This window comes from Trichechus manatus, unplaced genomic scaffold (genome assembly GCF_000243295.1).
Source record: "Trichechus manatus latirostris isolate Lorelei unplaced genomic scaffold, TriManLat1.0 scaffold00029, whole genome shotgun sequence".
NCBI classification, from domain to species: Eukaryota; Metazoa; Chordata; class Mammalia; order Sirenia; family Trichechidae; genus Trichechus; species Trichechus manatus.
In genome coordinates, this window is record NW_004443965.1 from 13,062,345 (window position 1) to 13,084,789 (window position 22,445).

Genomic DNA, 22,445 nt, shown 5'->3' on the forward strand with positions numbered 1-22,445 from the left:
TTTTTTGAGTGTTGTTTGCTTGATATATTTTTTTCCATCCTTGGAGTTTTAGTTTGTGTCTTTAAGTCTAAAGTATGTCTCTTGTAGGCAGCGTATAGACAAATCGTGTTTTTTAATCCATTCTGCCACTCTGTGTCTCTTTATTGGTGCATTTAGTCCATTTACATTCAGCGTAGTTATTGATAGATACGAGTTTAGTGCTGTCATTTTGATGTCTTTTTTTGTGTGTTGTTCACGGTTTCTTTGTTCCCCTTAATTTTCTGTGCTGAGTTGTTTTTCTTTATGTATTTTCTTTTCATCTTATTCATTGTTGTTGATTTTGTGTTTGCTGAGTCTTTGTATTTTTCTAGTTTTTAATTTGGACTTGTAGGATTGTTAGTTTCCTTTGTGGTTACCTTAATATTTTCCCCTATTTTTCTAAGATTATACCAGTGTTTTATTTCTTTATCGCCTTGACTTCCTCTCCATTTGAAAAATCTATGTCTACATTTTTTAAGTCCCTCTTTTTTGTTTTAATGTTGTCATCTTTTACATATTGACATCTGTTTCCCTATTTTCAGTGTTTTAGCTTTGATTTACTTTTGTGTGTTCCCTATCTGCGTTTATATCTGGTTGCTCTCTGCTGTGTTCTGGTGTTGGGTTGTTATCTGATGTTACTGATTTTCTAATCGGAAGAGTCCCTTTAGTATTTCTTGTAATTTTGGTTTGGTTTTTGCAAATTCCCTAAACCTCTGTTTATCTGGAAATGCCCTAATTTCGCCTTACATTTGCTGGATATATAATTCTTGGCTGGCAGTTTTTTTCCTTCAAGGCGCTATGTATGTCATCCCATTGCCTTCCTTCCTGCATGGTTTCTGTTGAGTAGTCCAAGCTTATTCTTATTGACTCTGCTTTGTAGATGACTTTTCGTTCATCCCTAGCTGCTCTTAATATTCTCCCTTTATCTTTGGTTTTCGCAAGTTTGATTATAATATATCTTGGTGACTTTCTTTTGGGATCTACCTCATGTGGCATTCGATGAGCATCTTGGATAGATATCTTCTCATCTTTCACGATATCAGGGACGTTTTCTGCCAACGAATGTTCAACAATTCTCTCTGTATTTTCTGTTATCCTCCCCACCCCATTCTGGTTCCAATCACTCATTGGTTATTCCTCTTGATAGAGTCCCACAGAATTCTTAGGGTTTCTTCATTTTTTAAAATCCTTTTATCTGATTTTTCCTCAGATAAGTTGGTGTAAAGTGCTTTATCTTCAGTCTCACTAATTCTGACTTCCATTGCCTCAGTTCTGCTCCTATGACTTTCTATTGAGTTGTCTAATTCTGAAATTTTATTGTTAATCTTGTTGATTTCTGATTGCTGTCTCTCTATGAATTCCTGAAGCCTGTTAAATTTGTCATTATGCTCTTCTCTAATCTTTTTAATTTCCTCTATTGCGTGTTCTGCATTTTGCTTAATTTTCTTCCTAATTTCTTAAAGAGTTCTGTATATTAATCTCTTGTATTCTGCCTCCGGTAATTCCAAGAAGTTTTCCTCCTCTGGAAAATTTCTATATTTTTTATTTAGGGAGCTTGCTGAAGCCATCATGGATTGCCTGTTTATGTGATTTGATATTGACTGTTGTCTCTGAGCCATCAATAAGTTATTATATTTATTCATTTTATGTTTGCTTACTGTGTCCTAACTTCTTGTTTTGTTTTGATATGCCCAAATAGGCTGCTCGTATGAGCTTTTTGATTATTGGCACCTTTGAAGCTGTAATGTCCTGTCACCAGGTGCTTAGATCTGTTACTAGGTATGTGAGCTCAGGAGTCTGCCCACTCCTCCTGTGTGGATTCAGCTCAGGTGCCCAGGTAGATAGCCACCAAGTGTGTGGTGTAGACTCTCACAGTCCTAGACAGGCATGGGTGATTGGTGTAGGCACAGGCATCTGGCTGCAGCAGGGGGACACACTCTGAGCAAGGCAGGGACCAGGAGGAAGGCGTGTCCCTGTTCCCTAGAGCACGTAGGTGGGTGGGTTTTGCAGCCGGACCATGAGCACCTAATGCTGTTGGCTGTAAGGACTAGGGGGCACCTCTTATCATGGGCCCCTATCACAGGTAGCTAGGTAGAATGGGTGGAGCCACCAGTCCTCAGGCCCCTGATGTGGGTAGGTGAAGACCCTGCTTAATGGGCAGAGCAGTGTCAAATGTCAAGAACCTGCCACTTCACAGCTGAAACAGTTGAAGTTAGAGTTCTGGTATATACCCTGTTGTACTGCAGTAATGAGGGCCTGCACTGTTGAGATGGGCCCATACAAGTCTATGTAGGGGGAAAGGCACTCAAAGTCCATGGATCCCTTATGCCTCTGCCTAGGCAAAGGAGCTGTGCCTACCTGGGCTCCTGGGTTAGGGGAGCCGGCAGCTTATTTTTTCCTGTTTGTTAATTTGTTCACTTTCCAAGGCAGGGAGAATGGCTCCGGGCATGTGATGCATCCTACTTCCGGCCCAGGGGACTTGGCAATTGATGAAGCCAGTCCGGGACCCAGTGCAGAGCAGGGAACAGGGAGATAAATGACAGAGGTTTTTCCCTAAGGGGGGTATTGTGATTCCCGCTGTAGGCCATGCGCAAGTACTTATCTTTCTCCGATGAGGGCTGCTTCTCACTGGATCTGGGTGGCCGTGTAGCCTCTCTGGCGCTGGGTCTCTCCTGGTGCAGAAAACACACCTCCCAAGGACCTCTGCTTGTCTTCCTCACCACTCACCCCCGAGTTGCTCAGGCCTGAAGGGCTCAGGCTCTCACCAGGTCAGGTATGGCAACTCCTCGCTGCTTCCGAACCGTCTCTCCCTCCCCCTGCCACTAAGTCCGGTCCCTCAATTTTGCCTTAGATGTTCAGGGCTCCCAGATTGCTGTATATAATCAAATCACTTGTTTTTTTGGGTCTTTGTTGTAAGGGTGTCCACTGGAAGCATCTGACTACTCTGTCATCTTGGCCCCGCCCCCTAATTTGGTGGTATCAACTTCTAATAAAATTTTAAGAGAAGATGCTGACACTCCCTTTTTAGCGGAAGCTATTTTAAAGTGGTGTTTCGGAGGGGACAAAAGATATGTTAGGTCATGGGGAAGAGAGAGACACTTGCTGTAGAGTTGTAACTGAAGTATGTCAGTGCCTCTAGAGGACATCTACCCACACAGCTGGTACTTCCCAGAACCAGTCATTAGAGCAGGTGGCAATTCCTGCTGTGTTAGATTAGGTCCAGTGCCTTTGTTCGTGACAGACTCTGTTCATAACCACAGCTCCCTCCCCCACACCCTGCAATAAGAGGGGAAAAGTTACTATTTCTACTTCCCAGTAGATTGCAGAACACCTCTTGTTCTCAATGTTTGGTTTGAGGGACTTTTGTGAAAACTCTTAACTAAGAGAAAAATCTGATAAAGTTTGGATAGCTGCTATGTTTGACATTAATACTATAAATATCATCTAGTTATATATGTCTGCAGTCTCGGAATAATTTGCCTTTGCAGTTCCCTTTTTGAAATTCCTACAAATTTTCCAAGAGCAAACAAGAACCAAATGTAATTCTATATTACCAGTATGTAATTACATATATATTATCTCATTTGACATCCAGTATTCTATGGATAATTTTCTAGATAGAGCCATCCGTTGTGGGTCATGTCTGTTGTATATGTACTGCCTATGAGAAATGAGTATATAATGTTGGTGTAACTAGATTAGATGAGGCTGTCGTTAGACCTCATCACTTGTTTTTACATGCTTCTTCTTAGTTTTGAATCAGCAGTACTTGGAGACCCTTGCAATGCTTGATATTAAACAGCAGAAGATGGCTCAGGAAAACATGTGCCATAGTAAAAGCAGCTGCTTTACAGAGGTTTCAGCTCTAGAGGTAAGTAAGCATGTATGAAAGTAGAACAGCAGGGACAGGTTCTCCTTTCCTGTTCTTTCCCCCCATTGCCCTTTTGGTACATGTGCTAGGGGAGCAGCATCCTTAGTAACTTGAGAGTGTGACTGAGGGAGGCCCTGGGTCATGCCCCGCTCAGTTCCCAGCTTCACTGGTATCATGCCCCTCAAGCATGACGTTCTTGAACACTAGTAAATGTGCTGGCCACTTACTGCCCCTTGGGGTTCTTATTTTCATAGTTCTAACAGAACTTCCTAGGATCTCTGCCTCTCTTTTCCCAGGCCTAGACCACTATGGAGCCCTGGTGGCATAGTGGTTAAGAGCTTGGCTGCTGACCAAAAGGTCAGCAGTTCGAATCCACCAGCTGCTCTTTGGGAACCCTATGGGGCAGTTCCACTCTGTCCTATTGGGTCGCTATGAGTTGGAATCGACTCAACAGCAACGGGTTTTTTGTTTTTGGGTTTAACAGAAGGTATGTTAGTAGTGTCTCATAATCTGGGAAGAGGCCTACAGTTGAAGAGTACTTTCACACACAGTATTTTATCTGACCTTTGTAGTTGTTTTGTGAGGGCTACAAAGCAGGGATTACTATCCCCAGTTTAGAGAGACAGAAATTTAGGCTCAGTTAGGTGAGATTACTTCCCCATGGTGACATGGTCAGTCTGAGGTTGAGCCAGGTTCAGAACCCAGATCTGCTGGTGTGCTGCTAACTGCCTGCTGGGATGTTAAATGTCTTTCAGTGTAGGAGTTTGGCTAATAAGGGAAAAAGGGTTCTAGGACTCATAAAGAATAGGAAGCTAATAGTGGGGCGAGAGTGTCCAGTGCTCATTAACTGAGTAGAACTTTTTAAAAAGCAATTATTAATAATAGCAAACACTCATAAACCAACCAAAAACTCATACCGTTGAGTTGATTCCAACTCATAGCGACCCTACAGGACAGAGTAGAACTGCCCCATAGGGTTTCCAAGGAGTGGCTGGTGGATTCGAACTGCTGACTTTCTGGTTAGCGCTGAGCTTTAACCACTATGCCACTAGGTCTCCTTAATAAGTGCCAGATATTGTTTTAAGTGCTATACATTTAATTATCACAACTACCACATGAGGTGGTACTATTATAATCCCCATTTTAGAAATGAGGTAACAAGGCACAGGGAGGTTAAGTAACTTGTCCAATGTCACACAGCTTGTAAGTGGTGGAGCTGGGATTTGCCCCCTGGGTAGTCTGGGTTTAGAGTCTATGCTTTTAAACACTATGCTCTGTTGATTGCCATGGGTGGAAAACTAGTGTAATAGGAAGAAGGAAAAACCAAAAAAGCTCAATTGAGAGAACATTCAGGAAAAGGGTGTTTTAGGCCAAACAGGAAAGGGCCTTGACCCAGTTAATGAAGAGCCAAGGTAAAGAAGTAGAATTAGGATTCAGAGATCCTTGCCAAAGCCTCACATTTTTATATTGGCCCTTCCCAGCTCTTAGCTGCTCTTGGCAGCTTTGGTAAGGTGTGATTTTTAGGAGTGGGAGAGTAAAAAAGGAAATTACCTGTTTGCCACATGTTCACCATTTGTCCAGTCAACTGAGAGCTAACTTTGCTTCACAATTACCTTTGCTATGAGGAAGAGTTTTCTGAAATGGCCTTTACACTACGGGAGGCAGTGGAAGCTTCCTCTCTAAATATCTCTAAAATAGGATTTTATTTTCAATCAGCCTATCAATGTGGAATTTACAGCAACGAGAAGCTTAGACAATGATTTTATAATAAGTTCCACATGAAACTTTAAAATATATGGCACAATATGTTGCACAGACTGCCCCCTTTATATTGGAAGTAATTGGAATATGCTGTGAAATTAACTTGTGGTTAATTGCGTGGGTAAAAGATGTAAACTACTTACTTTTAGTCCAGCTACAGTGGTCAATCAGGAGTGACCCATGTGTAGAATGTTTTCTTTGTTGTGATGCATGGGTTTTGAGGGATCAGGGCCACAGGCAATTCCAAACAGTGGATCAGCCAACACATATGTAAGAACATGTTACAGGATTACAGAGTATTTTCTTAGTGGTGGGGAAGATGATTATGTTTTCTACATTAACATTAAAACTCACTCCTTATTTCTGTAGTCAGCACAACTGGACTAAACCAAAGCTACGAAGTTTTCTGAATACAATCAAACACTTCAAGGGTCAGAGTAGCAGGGGCTGGGGGGGTGGTCTGGGGACCATGCTTTCAGGGGACATCTAGGTCAATTGGCATAACAAAGTTTATTAAGAAAATGTTCTGCATCCTACTTTGGTGAGTGGCATCTGGGGTCTTAAAAGCTAGCAAGATGCATCAATTCGTCCCAACCACCTGGAGTAAAGGAGAATGAAGAGTACCAAAGACACAAGAAAAGTATTAGCCCAAAAGACAGAAAGGGCCACATAAACCAGAGACTTCCTCAGCCTGAGACCAGAAGAACTAGATGGTGCCTGGCTACCACCAATGACCGCCCTGACAAGGAACACAACAGAGAGTCCTTGATGGAGCAGGAGAAAGGTGGGGTGCAGAACTCAAATTCTACAAAAAAGACCAGACTTACTGGTCTGACTGAGACTGGAGGAACCCCAAAAAGCATGGCCCCCGGACTCTCTCTCAACGCAGAACTGAAACAGTTCCCGAGGCCAACTCTTCAGACATAGATTGGACTGGACTGTGGGACATAAAATGATACTCATGAAGAGTGTGCTTCTTAGCTCAAGTAGATACATGAGACTAAATGGGCAGCTTCTGTCCGGAGGTGAGCTGGGAAGGCAGAGAGGGTTAGGAGCTGGTTGAATGGACACGGGGAATCAGGGGTGGAAAGGAGTGGTGTGCTGTCACAGTATAGGGAGAGCAATTAGGGTCACATAACAATGTATGTATAAATTTTTGTATGAGAGACTAACTTGAAATGTAAACTTTCACTTAAACTACAATTTAAAAAAAACAAAAAAAAACTCACTCCTTATATCTGAGCACGCAGCTCTCCCTGGTGGGAACTGGCAGTGGTGAATGCTGGCGTCGGGGAAAAGCCCTGTCTCAGGAGATCCACATTGTGGATGTGAGTGTTAAGGACTCATAACTAGGAGACTGATGCCAAGGCTAAAGGTTTTAAGAGTGAAAAGAAGGAAGGAAGAATTCCTTTATGTTTTTTGTTCCAAGTAATAACAGTCTTTCCTCACTTGTGATTAATGTCACCTGGCTCTTTAAATCCTAGTCGCAGCTTTCTTTCTTCTATTTTTTTCCCTTTCTAGCTTCTTTGGATCAGATGTTTGAATAGTAATGTTCATAGTTATGTATGTGGGTGCCCTTGTGTTTTGTGCACTAAAGCAGTGTGACACTTAGTGATGGGAGTAATGCTTTTGAATTTAAAGCTTGCAGTCCTTGGAGCCTGCCTTTGTCATGGTCCTGGAGGGAGCCCCTGTTCCTGCGCCAAAATGGCAGCGTCTGCTCGCAAACTGCTTCTTCAGCTCAAACAAGAGGTATTGCATTATCAAAACAGCCAAAGCTTTGGATTTGTTTCTCTATTAATAGAATAAATGGAAGTATCTGCAGTAATTAACTTCATTTTAGCAATCACTGTCTATGGAATTTATGCTTAATTTTATATGATAGAATTAACGTATAAACTAGATTTTGTTTGCATGGTTCCAAAATACTAATAGTACTTGACATAATATTTGAAGCCATGTACAGTTGCTTACCTAAGTTTGTCATTAATATTTCCTGAATTTGTATTTCTCTTATCTATACATGGCCCTAAAATTACTATGTAATAGAAGAAAAAGGCACATTTATGCTTCTTAAAATTGCTAGGAAAAGCAACATTGATTAATGGAAAGATAAATTTATCAGAAAGGCAGCAAGGTATGGGGAAATAACTTCGTGCCAGACAGACCTAGATTTGAATCATAGCTCCATCATTTCCTAGCTGTGTGACTTTGGACAAGTTAAGTCTTAGTTTTCTCATATAATAAACAGAGGGCGGTGACTACCTTGGAAGGTTAGTATGGGGAATAGAATAAATGGGCATATAGTGTTTAGCACAGTGCCATGTACATGTCAGGCATTTAATCAAATGGTAGTTGCCATTAAAATTAGGCTTGACTTACAAATACAGTGCATGTAGTTCTAAAACCTTTTACCTTTACTGAAGGTAGGGATTTGAATTAAAGTCTTCAGAGAGTATAGAAAGCTAACAGCTAAACATTAGCAATTCACTGAGAAAAAAAGAAAGTATGGTTATAAGCATAAGATGACATAGATGAGAGTCAGGGTCAGCGACGGGAGATATTCAAAGGTGGTATTCACAATTATTTTTGGTGTTATTGTCTGGAATGGCACAAGACAGAATTCTAATGTAGCCTTTGCCATCCTTTCTTCTTTCTCATTGGGCCCTTCCTCCTGGAATTTGGGCAGGATGCACACAGGGCCAGTCTAGAGTAGTGAGGTCCAAGAGTTAGATTAGCAGGGAGTTGACAGGCACCACAAGGGAAACTGCTGATGATCTAGTTCAGAGTGGGCAGCTACTGCAGAAGAGAATCAGCAAGTACTAATTAGTCTAAGTAGCTGAAAGGGATCCAAGGCAATAGACCTGTGTTAGGCACCGAGCGTGACTGGAAACAGGGAGACTGCTAGTCATACTCAGCCTTCAGGCAAGAATAGTTCTGGTTTTGCCTCTGATACCTCCCAAACTTTTTTTCAAAAACAGTTGGAACTTTTACAGAAGAGTAAAGAAGAAGCTTACATAATGGCAGACGCATTCAGAATTGCATTTGAGCAACAATTAATGAGGAAAAATGACCAGGCACTAAGATTGACACAAATGGATAAAATGTGTAAAAAAGCAACAAAACAGATAAATTGGAAGCACCTTAAAGAGGATGGTAACTATGAATTATAATGACAACAATCAGATGTGCTTTTAGTTGTTTTTGATTATAATCAGCTAATTATATTGATTAATTGGGCATGGTTAAACCCACGTGGGATAATATAACTAAAATGATTCACTTATAGTTGTGACTTATGTCAAATTTAGCAACTGTGGAGAAAATGGGAACACTGAATGTTAAGATGCAGATGAGCTACTGGGATCAACAAAACAATAAAATAACAGGAGAATCTCTTTTTTACTATTCTTCTGTTTCATTTAAACAAGACCAGGTTTGTTGTTGTTAGTGCCATTGAGCTGATTCTGACTCCTGGTAACCCCATGTGTGCAGAGTAGAACTGCTCCATACGGTTTTCAAGGCTGTGACCTTTCAGAAGCAGATCACCAGACCTGTCTTCCAAGGCACCTTTAAGTGGGTTCTAACCGCCAACCTTTTGGTTAGTAGCTGAGTGCTTAACTATTTGTGCCACCCGGGGACTCCATTAAGACCAGGTTTAGTGTCTGAAAAAATACAGAGAATCACAAAGGGGAAAAAAAAGACTAGGTTTAGTGAACAAAATATGTAAGAGTGCTCAGTGATTAAAGAGGAATGGCCAAGAAGGAAATAATATGAAAATGACAGTAAAACTCAACATTAAATGTGTCTATCTAATTAAACTTTATTGAAATGTGTGATTCTGGAAGAGATATTTAGGGGTAGAGAAAAAAAATCTTGTGTTAGGAAACCAAATATTTTTATAAAAAAATGGAATAGAAGTTTATATTTAGGTTTTGGTTCACAAACCTATCAAAAAGTCATGATCATTTGTTAGTATTATTGTATTAATGTAAACAAAATATATAAAAATAGCACAAGAAAATAATATTACAGTTGAAATAGATTCCATATAAACAATGTAACTTATGCTGTAGAAATTTTAGTTTCTCTAGTCAATATCAATTTTCATTTATCAGTATTTTTCAGTTTCAGTTAAATATGCCAATTAAAAAATGCCAAGTAAATTATAATTTGAAATCATTTATGAGTAAAGAAAAATTAAATTGAAGTTTATAATAAGTTTAAATGTTTTAGCATGCAAATTCTGACATGACTGTATTTCTAGATTTTTTTTTTATATTTCAAATTCATAATCCTTCTCCAGTATCTGTTACAGTCAGGTGAACTTCAGGACTAATAAGCGTCTTTAATATTAATAAAATATTTAATAGTGGATACTTACTTTGTTTGAAATATTTATTTTCAAGCAGTATGTTTCAGTAATATATGGGTCAACCCTTGTGGATTTTAGCTTCATTAAGTAAACTTTACCCCATCTGTTTCCTGATAGAGTAAACAGTGGCTTATAGGGATAATGAAAAATGGAAGTAGTAAATCAGAACTCTGAAAGTAGGTAAAAGCAGATAATAAAAGCTGTATATTTACAGTGTTCATCAGATGGAAGTCAGAGCAAAAGGGAAAATATGTTTCACACCTCTCATTCTCAAAAAGGCACTCCATATTTGTCCTGACATTAAATTCTAAAATTTCTGATGTGAGACTTACATAGGCCATTGAGCAAATGTAATGACCAAGCCCTCAGCAACAAATTATAATAAATACAAAATTGATTTTTATATGGCTGCTTTTTATAATAATCTCTTGATAAAAGCTGAAGGTATAGCCTCAAAGTCCAACTCAAGAGTAGCTAATTTTACCAGGGAAAAAAGCTAAAATGGTCTGTGTGTTTAGCTTTGTAGGAATTGTTGGAAAACACTAAGAATATCTAGGACTACCATGGACAATGTACATGTGGGTGATTTTCCTCAAGCACTTCTCTCAGCTAGGCCCTTGCTAGAAGCTGTATTGCAAAATGTTCAATGGTATATACTCTTTGAGGGCAGCTTTGGCATTGTGTTATTTGTTGTTGTTAGTTGCCATTGTGTTGATTCTGACTCATGGCGACCCCGTGTGTGCAGAGTAGAACTGCTCCTGGGTTTTTCAAGGCTGTGACCTTTCAGAAGCAGATTGCCAGGCTTGCTTTCTGAGGTGCCTCTTGGTGGTTTCAAACCACCAACCTTTCGGCTAGTAGTCCAGCGTGGCTTAACTGTTTACGCTATCCAGGGGAGCCATGGCATTGTGTTATTAATTGAAGGCAGATCCCTTTGGAAATCAGGTTTTAGTTGTTTGTTTAGATGGTGTCTTAGTCATCTAGTGCTGCTACAACAGAAATACAAGTGGATGGCTTTAACAAAGAGAAATTTATTTCTTCACAGTAAAGTAGGCTAGAAGTCCAAATTCAGGGTGTCAGCTCCACGGAAAGGCTTTCTCTCTCTGTCGGACTTCTCTTCAGTGTTCCCCCGGACTAGGAGCTTCTCTGTGCAGGGACTCCAGGTCCAAAGGACATGCTCTGCTTCTGGCACTGCTTTCTTGGTGGTATGAGGTCCCCTTGTCTCTCTGCTCACTCCTGTCTTTTATATCTCAAGAGATTGCCTCAGGACACAGTCCAGTCTTGTAGACTGAGTCCTGCCTTACTAACACAACTGCCACCCATCCTCCCTCATTAACATCATAGAGGCAGGATTTACAACATATAGGAGAATCACACAATGCCAGGATTCATGGCCCAGCCAAATTGATACACACATTTTTTGGGGGCCATAATTCAATCCATGATAGATGGGGAGGAAGAGTGATGGGAGAGAGAGGAAAAGGAGAGAAAAATAATCTTATGTGCTTGTGACATTCTGTCACCTGTACGGGAAAGCCCCAGCTTTGCCTGTAAGTAGGCAATAACGATAGTACTATATAGGCAATGGAGCAGTGGTGGCACAGTGGCTTAAGAGCTTGGCTGCTAACCAAAAGGTTGGCAGTTCGAAACCACCAGCCGCTCCTTGGAAACCCTATGGGGCAGTTCTACTCTGTCCTACAGGTCACTATGAGTTGGAATTGACTCAGTGGTGATGGGTATTTGCCAGGGTTTTTCTTAAGAGGTAGATTCACATTCATTTCAGCACCTGAGTAAGGGCTGAAATATTCCAGAATCCCTGTCTTTCTCAGCAGTTGATAAACCTCAGGAGTTTTTCCATAGAAAATGTGGCTCTGGGAACTATAGCCCCAATCCTTTTGTCTCAGTGAGGCACCAAGACAGGAAGCAGCCTTTCGAATAACCAGTTCATCTCGGAAAGGCTTTGATGAGTCCCTACCAGTTTCAGCAGCTCTTTCTGAGTTTCTTAGTGGTAAGACTGGTTCCTTTTATTAGTGTATTTCAATAATCTGAAGGGATGCAGTATGATTGTTACAGGTGATTTTATGTTTGGTTAACACGGTATGAACTTCTTGCTATAAGAGATTATTAGACAAGTTCTGAGAGAGGTTATAAACACATTTCTTTTTTTAAAGACATTCTTGAAATTTTCTTTGCTTCAAAACCAAAACCCAAACCTGTTGCCATCCAGTCAATTCCAACTCATAGCGACCCTATATGACAGAGTAGAACTCCCCCATTGGAGTGGCTGGTGGATTCAAACTGTGGACTTTTTGGTTAGCAGCCGAGCTCTTAACCACTGTGCCACTAGGGCTCCTTTCTTTGTTTACATCTACAAATTTTGTACCTTCTGCTACAAATTCATCCTTTCTATGAATGGACATGAGTGTACATGTTTCAGGAGACCTGGAGTATTAAACATTATGCCACTACCTGGACTAGGTGCTTCCACGACTATGTTATATTTAATGTCACAGTAATACTGAGAAGTAGGTAATATTATTCCCATTGTAATATTTTCCCATTGTGGGGAAAATGAAATTCAGAGAATTTAAGTAACTTATCCAAGATCATACATCTAGTAAGTGGCTAAATGAGGATTTAAACCCAGATCTTCCTGGCTCTAAAGCAGTTTGCATGACTCAAACACCTTGGGTGGCCTGCAGACATGTTTTGCACAGTATTTTCAAATAATGTGGATTAGTGGCTGACCTTTTAACATAAGGAGAGTTCACATAAAAATCTGGGTTTCTGGCTCTCTTGAAGACTGTGATGATGTGGTAATACGGATTGCATTCTCACTAGGCAGCTGTCAGTGGGAGCCAAGTAGTAGCTGTGCCAATAAGGCAAGGCAGTGCTCGGTTTTTCTCACACAGTGGCCTGCTCACCTGCGTTTGATATCCTGGCTCTAAATCTGTGCTCTTCCCACTACTCTGCTGCCTGAATCAACTGTCCTAGAAGTCTCCTGAAGAAGACAATTCCTGACTGATTTAGAAATTAATTAACCTTTGTTCATAATTACCGATTTTACTGGAAGTACATCAGTTTTGTATTTTTATGTTTCATCTGGATTTTCATGTTCCATTTTAGGCTTTCTATCACAAAGGAGTAAGAAGACCTTAGGGCAGAAACTGCTGGGTATGCTCCCTTCAGAAAACAGTTCGAAGAAGACTGAAGACCAGGATAATCCTCAAGAAGTCTTTAAGATGCTAATAGATTTGGTTTGTATTTTTGCTTTCATTTAGAGGTTGTGGTTAAGCTGGTCTATTTCCTATTAATTCAACTCTTTGTTGCTGTATACGTCCCTTTCATGCCCTTTTCCCAGTTGGAGTACCATCCTCCAAATTAATCATCTTCATCTCCTTAAACTCTTTGAATGTTCTTCCCACTTTTCCCATATATTTTCTTAAAATATACCATGTTCTCTCTGTGCAGGGTTAAAGCTCTCCCTCTGAAAAGAGGGGTCTCCCATAACTAACTCCAGCCAGCCTTTTTCTCTGCATTTATATATACAGTTCATGACAAGACCTATTTATTCAGGTGTTTTAAAAGTTTTTAATGTCATTCCCCCCAACATTATATCCTTTGATCATTACCAGAACCCCCAAATCAGTTCTGTTATCTCCATTTCATAAATTATTAAAGTAAGACACTGAGAGACTCACATTCTATCAGCGTATTTATCTCTAGAGAGAGGGTTAAAATTATGTTTGTAAATAAAATATAAACACAATTTTATATATAAAAAAATGTTCTTTTAGAGATTAAGTACACGTTGATATTTTAGTTAATGGAAAGGTTGGCAGTTTGAACTCACCTGTGGCTCAGCGGGAGAAAGACCTGGCGATCTGCTCCCATAAATATTACAGCCAAGAAAATGCTATGGGGGCAGTTCTACTGTCACATGGGGTCCCTATGAGTTGAAAATCAACTTTTATGGCACCAAACAACAAGAAAATATACATACTATATCTTTTTTTTTATCTTCCCCCAGATGACTTACAAGATTTTCAATAAAAGGAACACTGTCTTCTTTCTTTAAAAAAAAAAAAAAATTCCTTGATAACATTTAGCATCATACTTGGGAATTGGTGGACACCTAATTAATTTATTCACATCGATTGACTTGACAAATTTGAGGACTGAACATTTTTATAAAATACTATAATATTCCTTTCTCTGAATGTAGCTATATATTCTGTGATTTATTGACCGACTGGTACATTTTTAATCTGTGTTTATGCAGTTGAATGATAAAGAAGAAGCTTTGGCCCATCAAAGAAAAGTTAGTTACATGCTTGCTCGGGCATTGGAAGACAAAGACACTGCCTCAAAACAGAATAAAGAAAAAAATGCTATGAAAGAGACCTTTCCATTCAAAAAGCCCTGGCATAAAACTTCAGAACTGTCTGCTGTGCATGATCCGATATGCTCAAATGTCCAAATGTTTAATTCCATGGGCTGCATTTGTTCAGCCCAGCACCCTCAAACAGATCAAAACTACACAAGAACTCTTAAAAAGTCCCGTTCTTTGCCATCAGATATCATATTTTGAATGTCGCTACACCTTGAGAAGTTGTATGTTTTCCAGGTATTTCTGAATTTTAGGAGGCAGCTTAAATAATCAGATGTTATGGGAACATATTTTACAAGAAATTTATTAGTGTTCTGTGTTTTTTTTTAATTTGTTACATCAATATATTTTATGACTTTTTCAGTTTGCAGAAATCTTAAAAACAAAACAAAAAATAATTTGTAGGAAAAAACTAAAAAACTAATTGTTTAACTATTTAGGTAGACTGTATAAGGTTGCTCTGAGTCGGAATTGACTCGATGGCAATGGGTTTGGTTTGGTTTATAAGGATATAGGAATATAAATTGGCTAAAGCAACAATATACCAAGGTAAATTATTGATCTTAAGAAGTAACAATGCTTAGGAGTGACTGATGTTAATTTTCAAAATACACTTATCTTGATTTATTTGCCTTTTTCAGGATTTTTTTATTTGCAATGTACAGTAATAACAATTTCCTTAACCTCAATAAAAAAAATTATGATGATGGGACTTTGATAAAAGTATATTCAGAGTCATTGCTGGTTACCTCCATAGCCTTCTTTTTTTGTCAGAATGGTGACATTTTGTAACTAGGTCTGCACAGAATTCTGGCAATCAGACCATTTTGAATTAATTTTTTGGTTTTGATGCTGAATTTTAGGCCATTTAGTTTTATTTTCTCTACAGATGTTACATGGTGTTATAGATTAAATTGTGTCCCCCAAAAATGTGTGTTAACTTGGCTATGCCATGATTCCCAGTATTGTGTGATTGTCTACCATTTTGTCATCTGATGTGATTTTCCTATGTGTTGTAAATCCTCTCTCTATTATGTTAACGAGATGGATTAAAGGCAGTTATGTTAATGAGGCAGGACTCAGTCAACAAGATTAGGTTGTATCTTGAGTCAGTCTCTTTTGAGATATAAAAGAGAGAAACAAGCAGAGAGACAGGGGGACCTCATGCCACCAAGAATGAAGAACCAGGAGGGGAGTGCGCCCTTTGGACCCAGGGTCCCTGTGCTGAGAAGCTCCTAGGGCAGGGGAAGATTGATGACAAGGATTTTCTCCCCAAGCAAACAGAGAAAGAAAGCCTTTCCCTGGAGCTGGTGCCCTGAATTTGGACTTCTAGCCTCCTAGACTGTGAGAGAATAATTTCTCTTTGTTAAAGCTGTCTACTTGTGGTATTTCTGTTACAGCAGCACTAGATAACTAAGACACATGATAATAATCTTTAATAACTTTTAAGAATATTGCTATGTTAACAGCATTACAGTATGTCAAAGGAGATGCAGTATGTTGTCGGCAGTTATAAAACTAATTAATGATCTACAGTGAAAAAAGATGATTATGTGAATACTACTTAAATAGATAACATTAGGTTTATAAGGTAGCAATATAAGTCATTTATAGTTGTGTTAAAAGGGATGATATTTTAGTTGGCATTAATAAAAGCTGAAAGCTTAACAAATACATTCTGAAAAAAAGGAAGAATGATGGGGAACTACTGCTACCAGGTATTAAAATGTATTGTCCTGATAGTAATACAAACATTAATTAAAGCAGAATGGTACCACCAGGTCAATGAAATAGGATATAAACTATACATAGACCTAGTTTATACAATTATTTAACATTAGGTAAGGAAAGGAAAGTTTTGGGATTATTTAACAATACTGAAAAGGGCTATGTATATGTTACTACATCTTGAGAAGCTGAAGTATGGAGTTGAACTATGCACAGACTACGGACAGTTAACACTATGTTATTAAAGTTGTACTATTGCATAACGGTGTATTATCCAGACTATTTATTTGTACTGCTGGTATAGAAACACTTTTTCTCTGTTGCTTGCTTTTTAAATTTTCTTTCACCACTAATTTGCCTAAAATGCAGTCTTAGCTGCGTGTTTATTTTTCAATAAAAATTAAAATTTAGCCCCCCGAAAGCAGCAGTTGGAGAATATATCCAGTAGTGAGTGGAAATCAATTTGTGGAATCAAGTATAATCATAAAGAAAACTCATTCTAGCTATGTGTGGTGCAATGGATCGCTTTTATATGGCCTTTCCAGCCATGGTCTTGTAACTCCCACCAAAAGATTGGGTGGGACTGTGCAAATGAGGTATATGGAAACCTAATGTAGCCCACCAAGGGGATTGGCTATCTTGTTAATAATGTAAAAAAGGTACGTGGCACCCTTGTGGGGGTGGGGCCATGCAAATAAGGTGTACAGAACCCTAATGAAGGGACTGGTAAGTTTTATCATCCCGCTAGGCTTAAAATGAGCCATCCCAGAGGCAGAAAAGGGGGGACTTTACTACAACCAAAAAAGAAGAGCTAGGAGTGGAGCGTGTCTTTGGACCCAGGATTCCTGAGATGAAAACCTTCCAGATTCAGGAGACAGTGAGAGCTGTAACACTGGAGATGGCAAGAGATGGCAAGAAGCAGTGGCAGGGAAACGGCAGCACAGAGTCAGCAGAATCAGGAGATGGCGCAGCGGGCTTCCTGGCCCACAGAGCGAGAAAGCTTAGTTCCTTTGGGCGGGAGGCTTGCTGGCAGAGTGGGGTGCCTACGGGCACTTGGTAGAGCTAGGCTTGCCAACCCATGGAGCGAGAGAGCTGAGCACCTTCGGGCAAGAGCCTTGTTGGCAGAGTTGGGTGTCTCTAGGCACTTGTCAGCAGAGCTAGGCTTGCTGACCCACGGAGCTAGAATGCTGAATGCCTTTGGGCCAAGGCTTACTGGCAAAGTGGGATACCTCTGGCACTTATTGGTGAAGCTAAGGAGCTTTCTAAAACTTGCCTGAGAAGGGCAGAGCCTGGGCTGAGGGGCCGAGGGCTAGAGAGAGGCCTGCCTGTGGGCATGGCTGAGAAGAGGCTATCCTGATATAAGAACTGTATTCTGAGTTGTCCCTGATCCTGAATTTTAACCTGCTGCTTTCCTAATAAACCCCATAACTGTGAGTATGGTCTATGAGTTGTGTGTGGCCATTGCAACGAATTATTCAACCCAGCAGAGAAGTAGAGGGTACAGTGGGAGGAATGGCTGGTGTCAGAATTGGTAAAAAGATTGGAGAGGAGGTATGACTTCCACTTCATAGGAACCAGCATTGGACTATTGATGGTGATTCTCTCCTCTCTCTCGTGAAGTTAGAGGAGGTCTCATGCCTCTGCCAAGTCATTTTACATTATGTGAAGAGTTTTGAAAATGAATTTAACAAGCTCTGTACTACTTACCTGTGCCTCTTTATCAGCTACTGTAAATCCTCTTTGCAACGAGTCAGAGAGACAAGTGCTCTTCAAATATGAGGAATGAAAAGGGAGAGTGGTATTTCAGGACTTTGATCATAAAAGAACTGCCAGCCCAGGTGGGGAAGATGACATTTTATACCAGAGGGTCTCAGGTGTGAGGACCTCTCTACAAGATGCTTTACTTTTGACTCTCATTGAATCCTTGCTGCATCATGTGAGGTGGATGTCATGGCCCAGGAATTTGGCACTTCAGTAAGTTTCTTATTTATATTATCTGATTGGTCTTGCTTAATAACTGTTGATCATCTATTTTACAAGAATTAGGAAAGTCATAGTTATTGCCTGGAGAATTATATTTCTTCAGGAAAAGGCTTTATTTCTCCTAAAATATTAATGTTTTACCAGTGCACTACTATTTGGGATATTTTAAATTCTTTATATGCTTTTCACCTAAACTGATAATTCATGGAAAATATTACCTTTTAAAAAACTATAGCTTGTTTCTTTGTTAGTGCTTCATTTCTTCATTGTTTCTTTGGGTGTGAAGTCTAGTTTTAGTTAATCATTTTTCCTTTCTGTGATGGTTAAGGTTGTGTATCAGCTTGGCTGGGCCATGATTCTCAGTGGTTTGGCAGTTATGATTTCATTTGCAGCTATTTAATGATGTAATCACCTCCATAATGAGATGTGGTATAATGTAATCACCTATGAGATCTGCTATGAGCAGCCAATCAGTTGAAAGGGACTTTCCTTGGGGGTTGTCGCTTGTATCCAATATATGTGGACTTTCTAGCAAAGCTTGCTGGCTTTTACTTGCTCTAGATCCTGCAGCTGGCTCCTCACTGGACCTCTGGTTATTGAGACTTGAGCTAGCAGCTTACCTGCCAGTCTTGGGATTTGTCAGCCTCCACAGTCTGTGAGCCAGTGGGCTTCTGTTTTACTGGCCGATCTTGGGCCTTCGTCAGCCTCCACAGCCTGTGAGCCAGCAGCCTGCTGTCTGACCTGCCGATCTTGGATTCATTAGCCCCTGCAGCTACATGAGTCAGGAGAAGCTTCCAGCCTGACACCTGACCCACAGACTTGGGAATTTCCAGCCTCTACAACTGTGTGAGCCATTTCCTTGATATATATCTCTATATACATAAATATATACACACTTCACTGATTTTGATTTTCTAGAGAACCCAGCCTAAGACACTTTCCCTTTTGCTGTTCTTTTTCGATATAAGGGTGAGAGGATACATTACATTCAATGGTAATATTTTAGTATTTTCATTCATTGATGACTTCAGTTGCCATCTTGCTTTATGTCCAAGAAGTTATTTTAGCTAGCTTATAGTTTTCATTGATGGGCCTGCAGACACAAACATGAATACATTTTAACTCTTCTGACCTTGTTACAAACCTCATATCCCAATCCTCACTGTTAAATCTACCCCAGGACTGTTTCTTCTACCAAGTACGCCTGCTCATTATTTCTTTAATTCATCTCCTGAAATTCTTTATACACTGTGGTGTTTTCCAGCTACTGAAATTAGTTGCTTTTACAAAGCTCTGGGGAAGGAAACAATATTCTCCCAGAGCACATCAGTGATTGTAGTTAGTTTATACCAGGTAGCACTGGTGTCCTGGACAAAGAGCTTAAGCAGAAAGGACTAATTATAGGCATGCCATCCAATAATCATTTAAATATCTAGTCGTTCACAGGGATCTCAATAGAGGGTCCAGGACAGAGCTGGAGAAAAATGTAGAACACGTTTCTGAGTCACAAAGACCAGACTTACTGGCCTGACAGAGACTGGAGAAACCCTGAGAGTATAGCACCCGGACAACTTTTTAGCTCAGTAATGAAGTCACTCCTGAGGTTCACCTTTCAGCCAAAGATTAGACAGGCCCATAAAACAAAATGAGACTAAAAGGGCACACCAGCCCAGGGGCAAGGACTAGAAGGCAGGAGGGGACAGGAAAGCTGGTAATAGGAAACCCAAGGTCGAGAAGGGAAGGTGTTGACATGTTGTGGGGTTGTTAACCAATGTCATAAAACAGTATGTGTACTGTTTAATGAGAAGCTAGTTTTTTCTGTAAACCTTCATCTAAAGTACAATAAAATAAACAGTCATTCAACTATTTAAGTTTATGTATGGACTTTTAAATATATTTATGAAGTACTATACAGTTTGCAAAGATCTTCAGCTTACTTACATAGACATTTAGGAATGGAAAGAATTTTGGAGATCGTTTAGCCAAACCTCTGTCCTCCAACTACTATGAGTACATCAAGCTTTCTGAGTCGTTTCATTGAAGCCTCTCCCACTAGACTTAAGGTGAAAACCGAAACCCCTCTTTCCTTCCCTCTGCCCAGGGATGAGATTTGCAGCACTCCAATGGTTCTCTCAAAACATTCTTCTCATAGAAACCTTAATCTTTACTCTCACAACTCTTTTATAGCCTTCTGGTGGGTTTTAGAGCCCTCTAACCAATACTCTTTCCTAGGAGCCCCAGTGGTGCCATTGTTAAGCACTCAGCTGCTAATCAAACGGTCGGTGGTTCAAACCCACTAGCCGCTCCATTGGAGAAAGATGTGTCAGTCTGCTTCTGTAAATATTTACAGCCTTGGAAACCTTATAGGGCTGTTCTACTCTTTCCTGTCCTATATATAGGGTCACTATGAGTCGGAATCCACTCAACGGCAATGGGTTAACCAGTTCTCCGTCACTGCTGAAATTTTAACATGGTGGTCTGACACCTCACCTTAAAACTTCCTTCTATTTTATCTTTATAATTGGTGGGAAATTCCAATTCAAACATCTCATTAAGTTCAACAGATTTATTTACCACAGGACTTCTCAGAAACTTAAATATGATGGTGTGCAATGAGAATCTCCAGGAAGGAGGAAATACTGTTTCCCAATTTTTTGTTATTGTACCTTTGTTTTTTTCTTCAGAAGCATCTATTAATACATTGCTGAACTACTATTGGAAGATGCTGCTAGTGTCAGAAGTCATATTTCCATTTAAATTTGAGTTATTAATCTCATCCCTTAAAAACTACACAAGTGCCACAGAAGCTACTGCTCGAGGATATCGTTGCAGCATTGTTTGGACTAGTTAAAAAACTCTTTAAGTACCTAAATGCCCACAAGGAAATCATTAGGTCAGTTATGGTGCATCCATACTTTGAAATACTATGCAGTTACTGAAACACAGTGAGGTACATCTGTACATAATTCCATAGAAGATTCTCACAAATTAAAAATAAGTAGTATGCATTCATACTGTTATTTAGGGAGTTGATACATACATCATGCGCACATGTGCACACACACGTACATGTAAAGAGAAGTCTGGAAGGCTACCCACCAAACTTTGAAAGGTTGTGGTTTCTGGTGGGAGGTGTAGTAAAGAGGAGGGGAGAAGGGCATGAAAGGCAACTTTAGTCTATATTTCTCTATTTGAAAATTGTAAGGACACATATTACTTTAATTACAATTATAGAGGAAAGACAAAAGATGTATGCACTTTATATTTTACAATAAAAAGTTTTAAAAATTTCAGAAAGCTCATATTTGATCCAGCTGCAATTTTGTCCTATATGTATGTAGGAATTTCTTTTACAGATGTTTGCAAAAGCAAATGGCTGCAAACAATACAAAGCTCTATTGATACAAAAATGTTTATATAAATTATTGTACAACTATACAATGGAATATTCTATGCATTTATATAGTGTGCTGTCTAAGATATATCAAGTGAATAAAGCAAAATGCATATGTTAGACATTTTGTGAACAACTTCAGCTTCCCTCAGCATTGTTCTCTCTTAGACCCTTAGCTACGTACTCTGCTGTAATTGCCACCATGATCACTCCTCCATGGGGATGCTTATTATTTTGCTGCAGTAGCCAACCAACTCAGCTTAGTGCAGTGCTGGAACCAGCTAGTTCCTAGCCCTGAGTTTGACTTTTGCTGGTCTTTCCAGCCTGGGATGAAACACACATCATGGGCATGGGACCTGGCTCCCAAGCGGCTGCCAAATGGGCCAGATAATGCAACCTGGAAATGCAGGACGGCTAACCTCCTGTGAAAGTTGACCAATGGGAAACAGGAGATGGAAAGAAAAATTCCTTCTTTTTCACTTCCAGACTGTTCTGAAGCATGGCTTTCCTTTACTGTCTGCCCAGTGTGGCCAAGTGGGTACACTTACTGAGCAATCAGCTGTCTCTTCTCTTCACAGCTAGCTATGAAGCAGTGACCAGTGTACCTGCATTGATCTTTAATTCTTCCCTGCCTCTCCTCCTTACTATTGCTATTTCTTATTTCTTTTAAATAGAGCATCAGTAGTACCTGATCCTTGCCTCAGGCCTTCCAGAGGACCTAGGCTATGAAATAACTGTGTGGCTATGTATAGCAAGTGTCTTAGTCATCTAGTGCTGCTACAACAGAAATACCACAAGTGGATGGTTTTAACAAAGAGAAGTTTATTTCCTTACAGTAAAGTAGGCTAAAAGTCCAAATTCAGGGTGTCAGCTCCAGCGGAAGGCTTTCTCTCTCTCTTGGCCTTCTCATCAGTGTTCCCTCAGACTAGGA

The 22,445-nt window shown here is 39.9% G+C and overlaps 1 protein-coding gene across 2 annotated transcripts in view; it reads left to right on the top strand.

Moving 5' to 3' along the window:
* The window catches only part of CCDC125 (coiled-coil domain containing 125), a 53,661-nt gene extending 38,332 nt beyond the window's left edge, over positions 1 to 15,329 (top strand). For both annotated transcript variants that reach the window (XM_012555015.2, XM_023729568.1), the window contains 5 exons: positions 3,771 to 3,889; positions 7,292 to 7,399; positions 8,629 to 8,803; positions 13,146 to 13,276; positions 14,302 to 15,329. In XM_012555015.2, the coding sequence (XP_012410469.1) occupies positions 3,771 to 3,889; positions 7,292 to 7,399; positions 8,629 to 8,803; positions 13,146 to 13,276; positions 14,302 to 14,610 (842 nt within the window). In that variant the 3' untranslated portion in view covers positions 14,611 to 15,329. The remainder of the gene's footprint in view (positions 1 to 3,770; positions 3,890 to 7,291; positions 7,400 to 8,628; positions 8,804 to 13,145; positions 13,277 to 14,301) is intronic.
* The last annotated feature ends 7,116 nt before the right edge of the window (positions 15,330 to 22,445 follow it).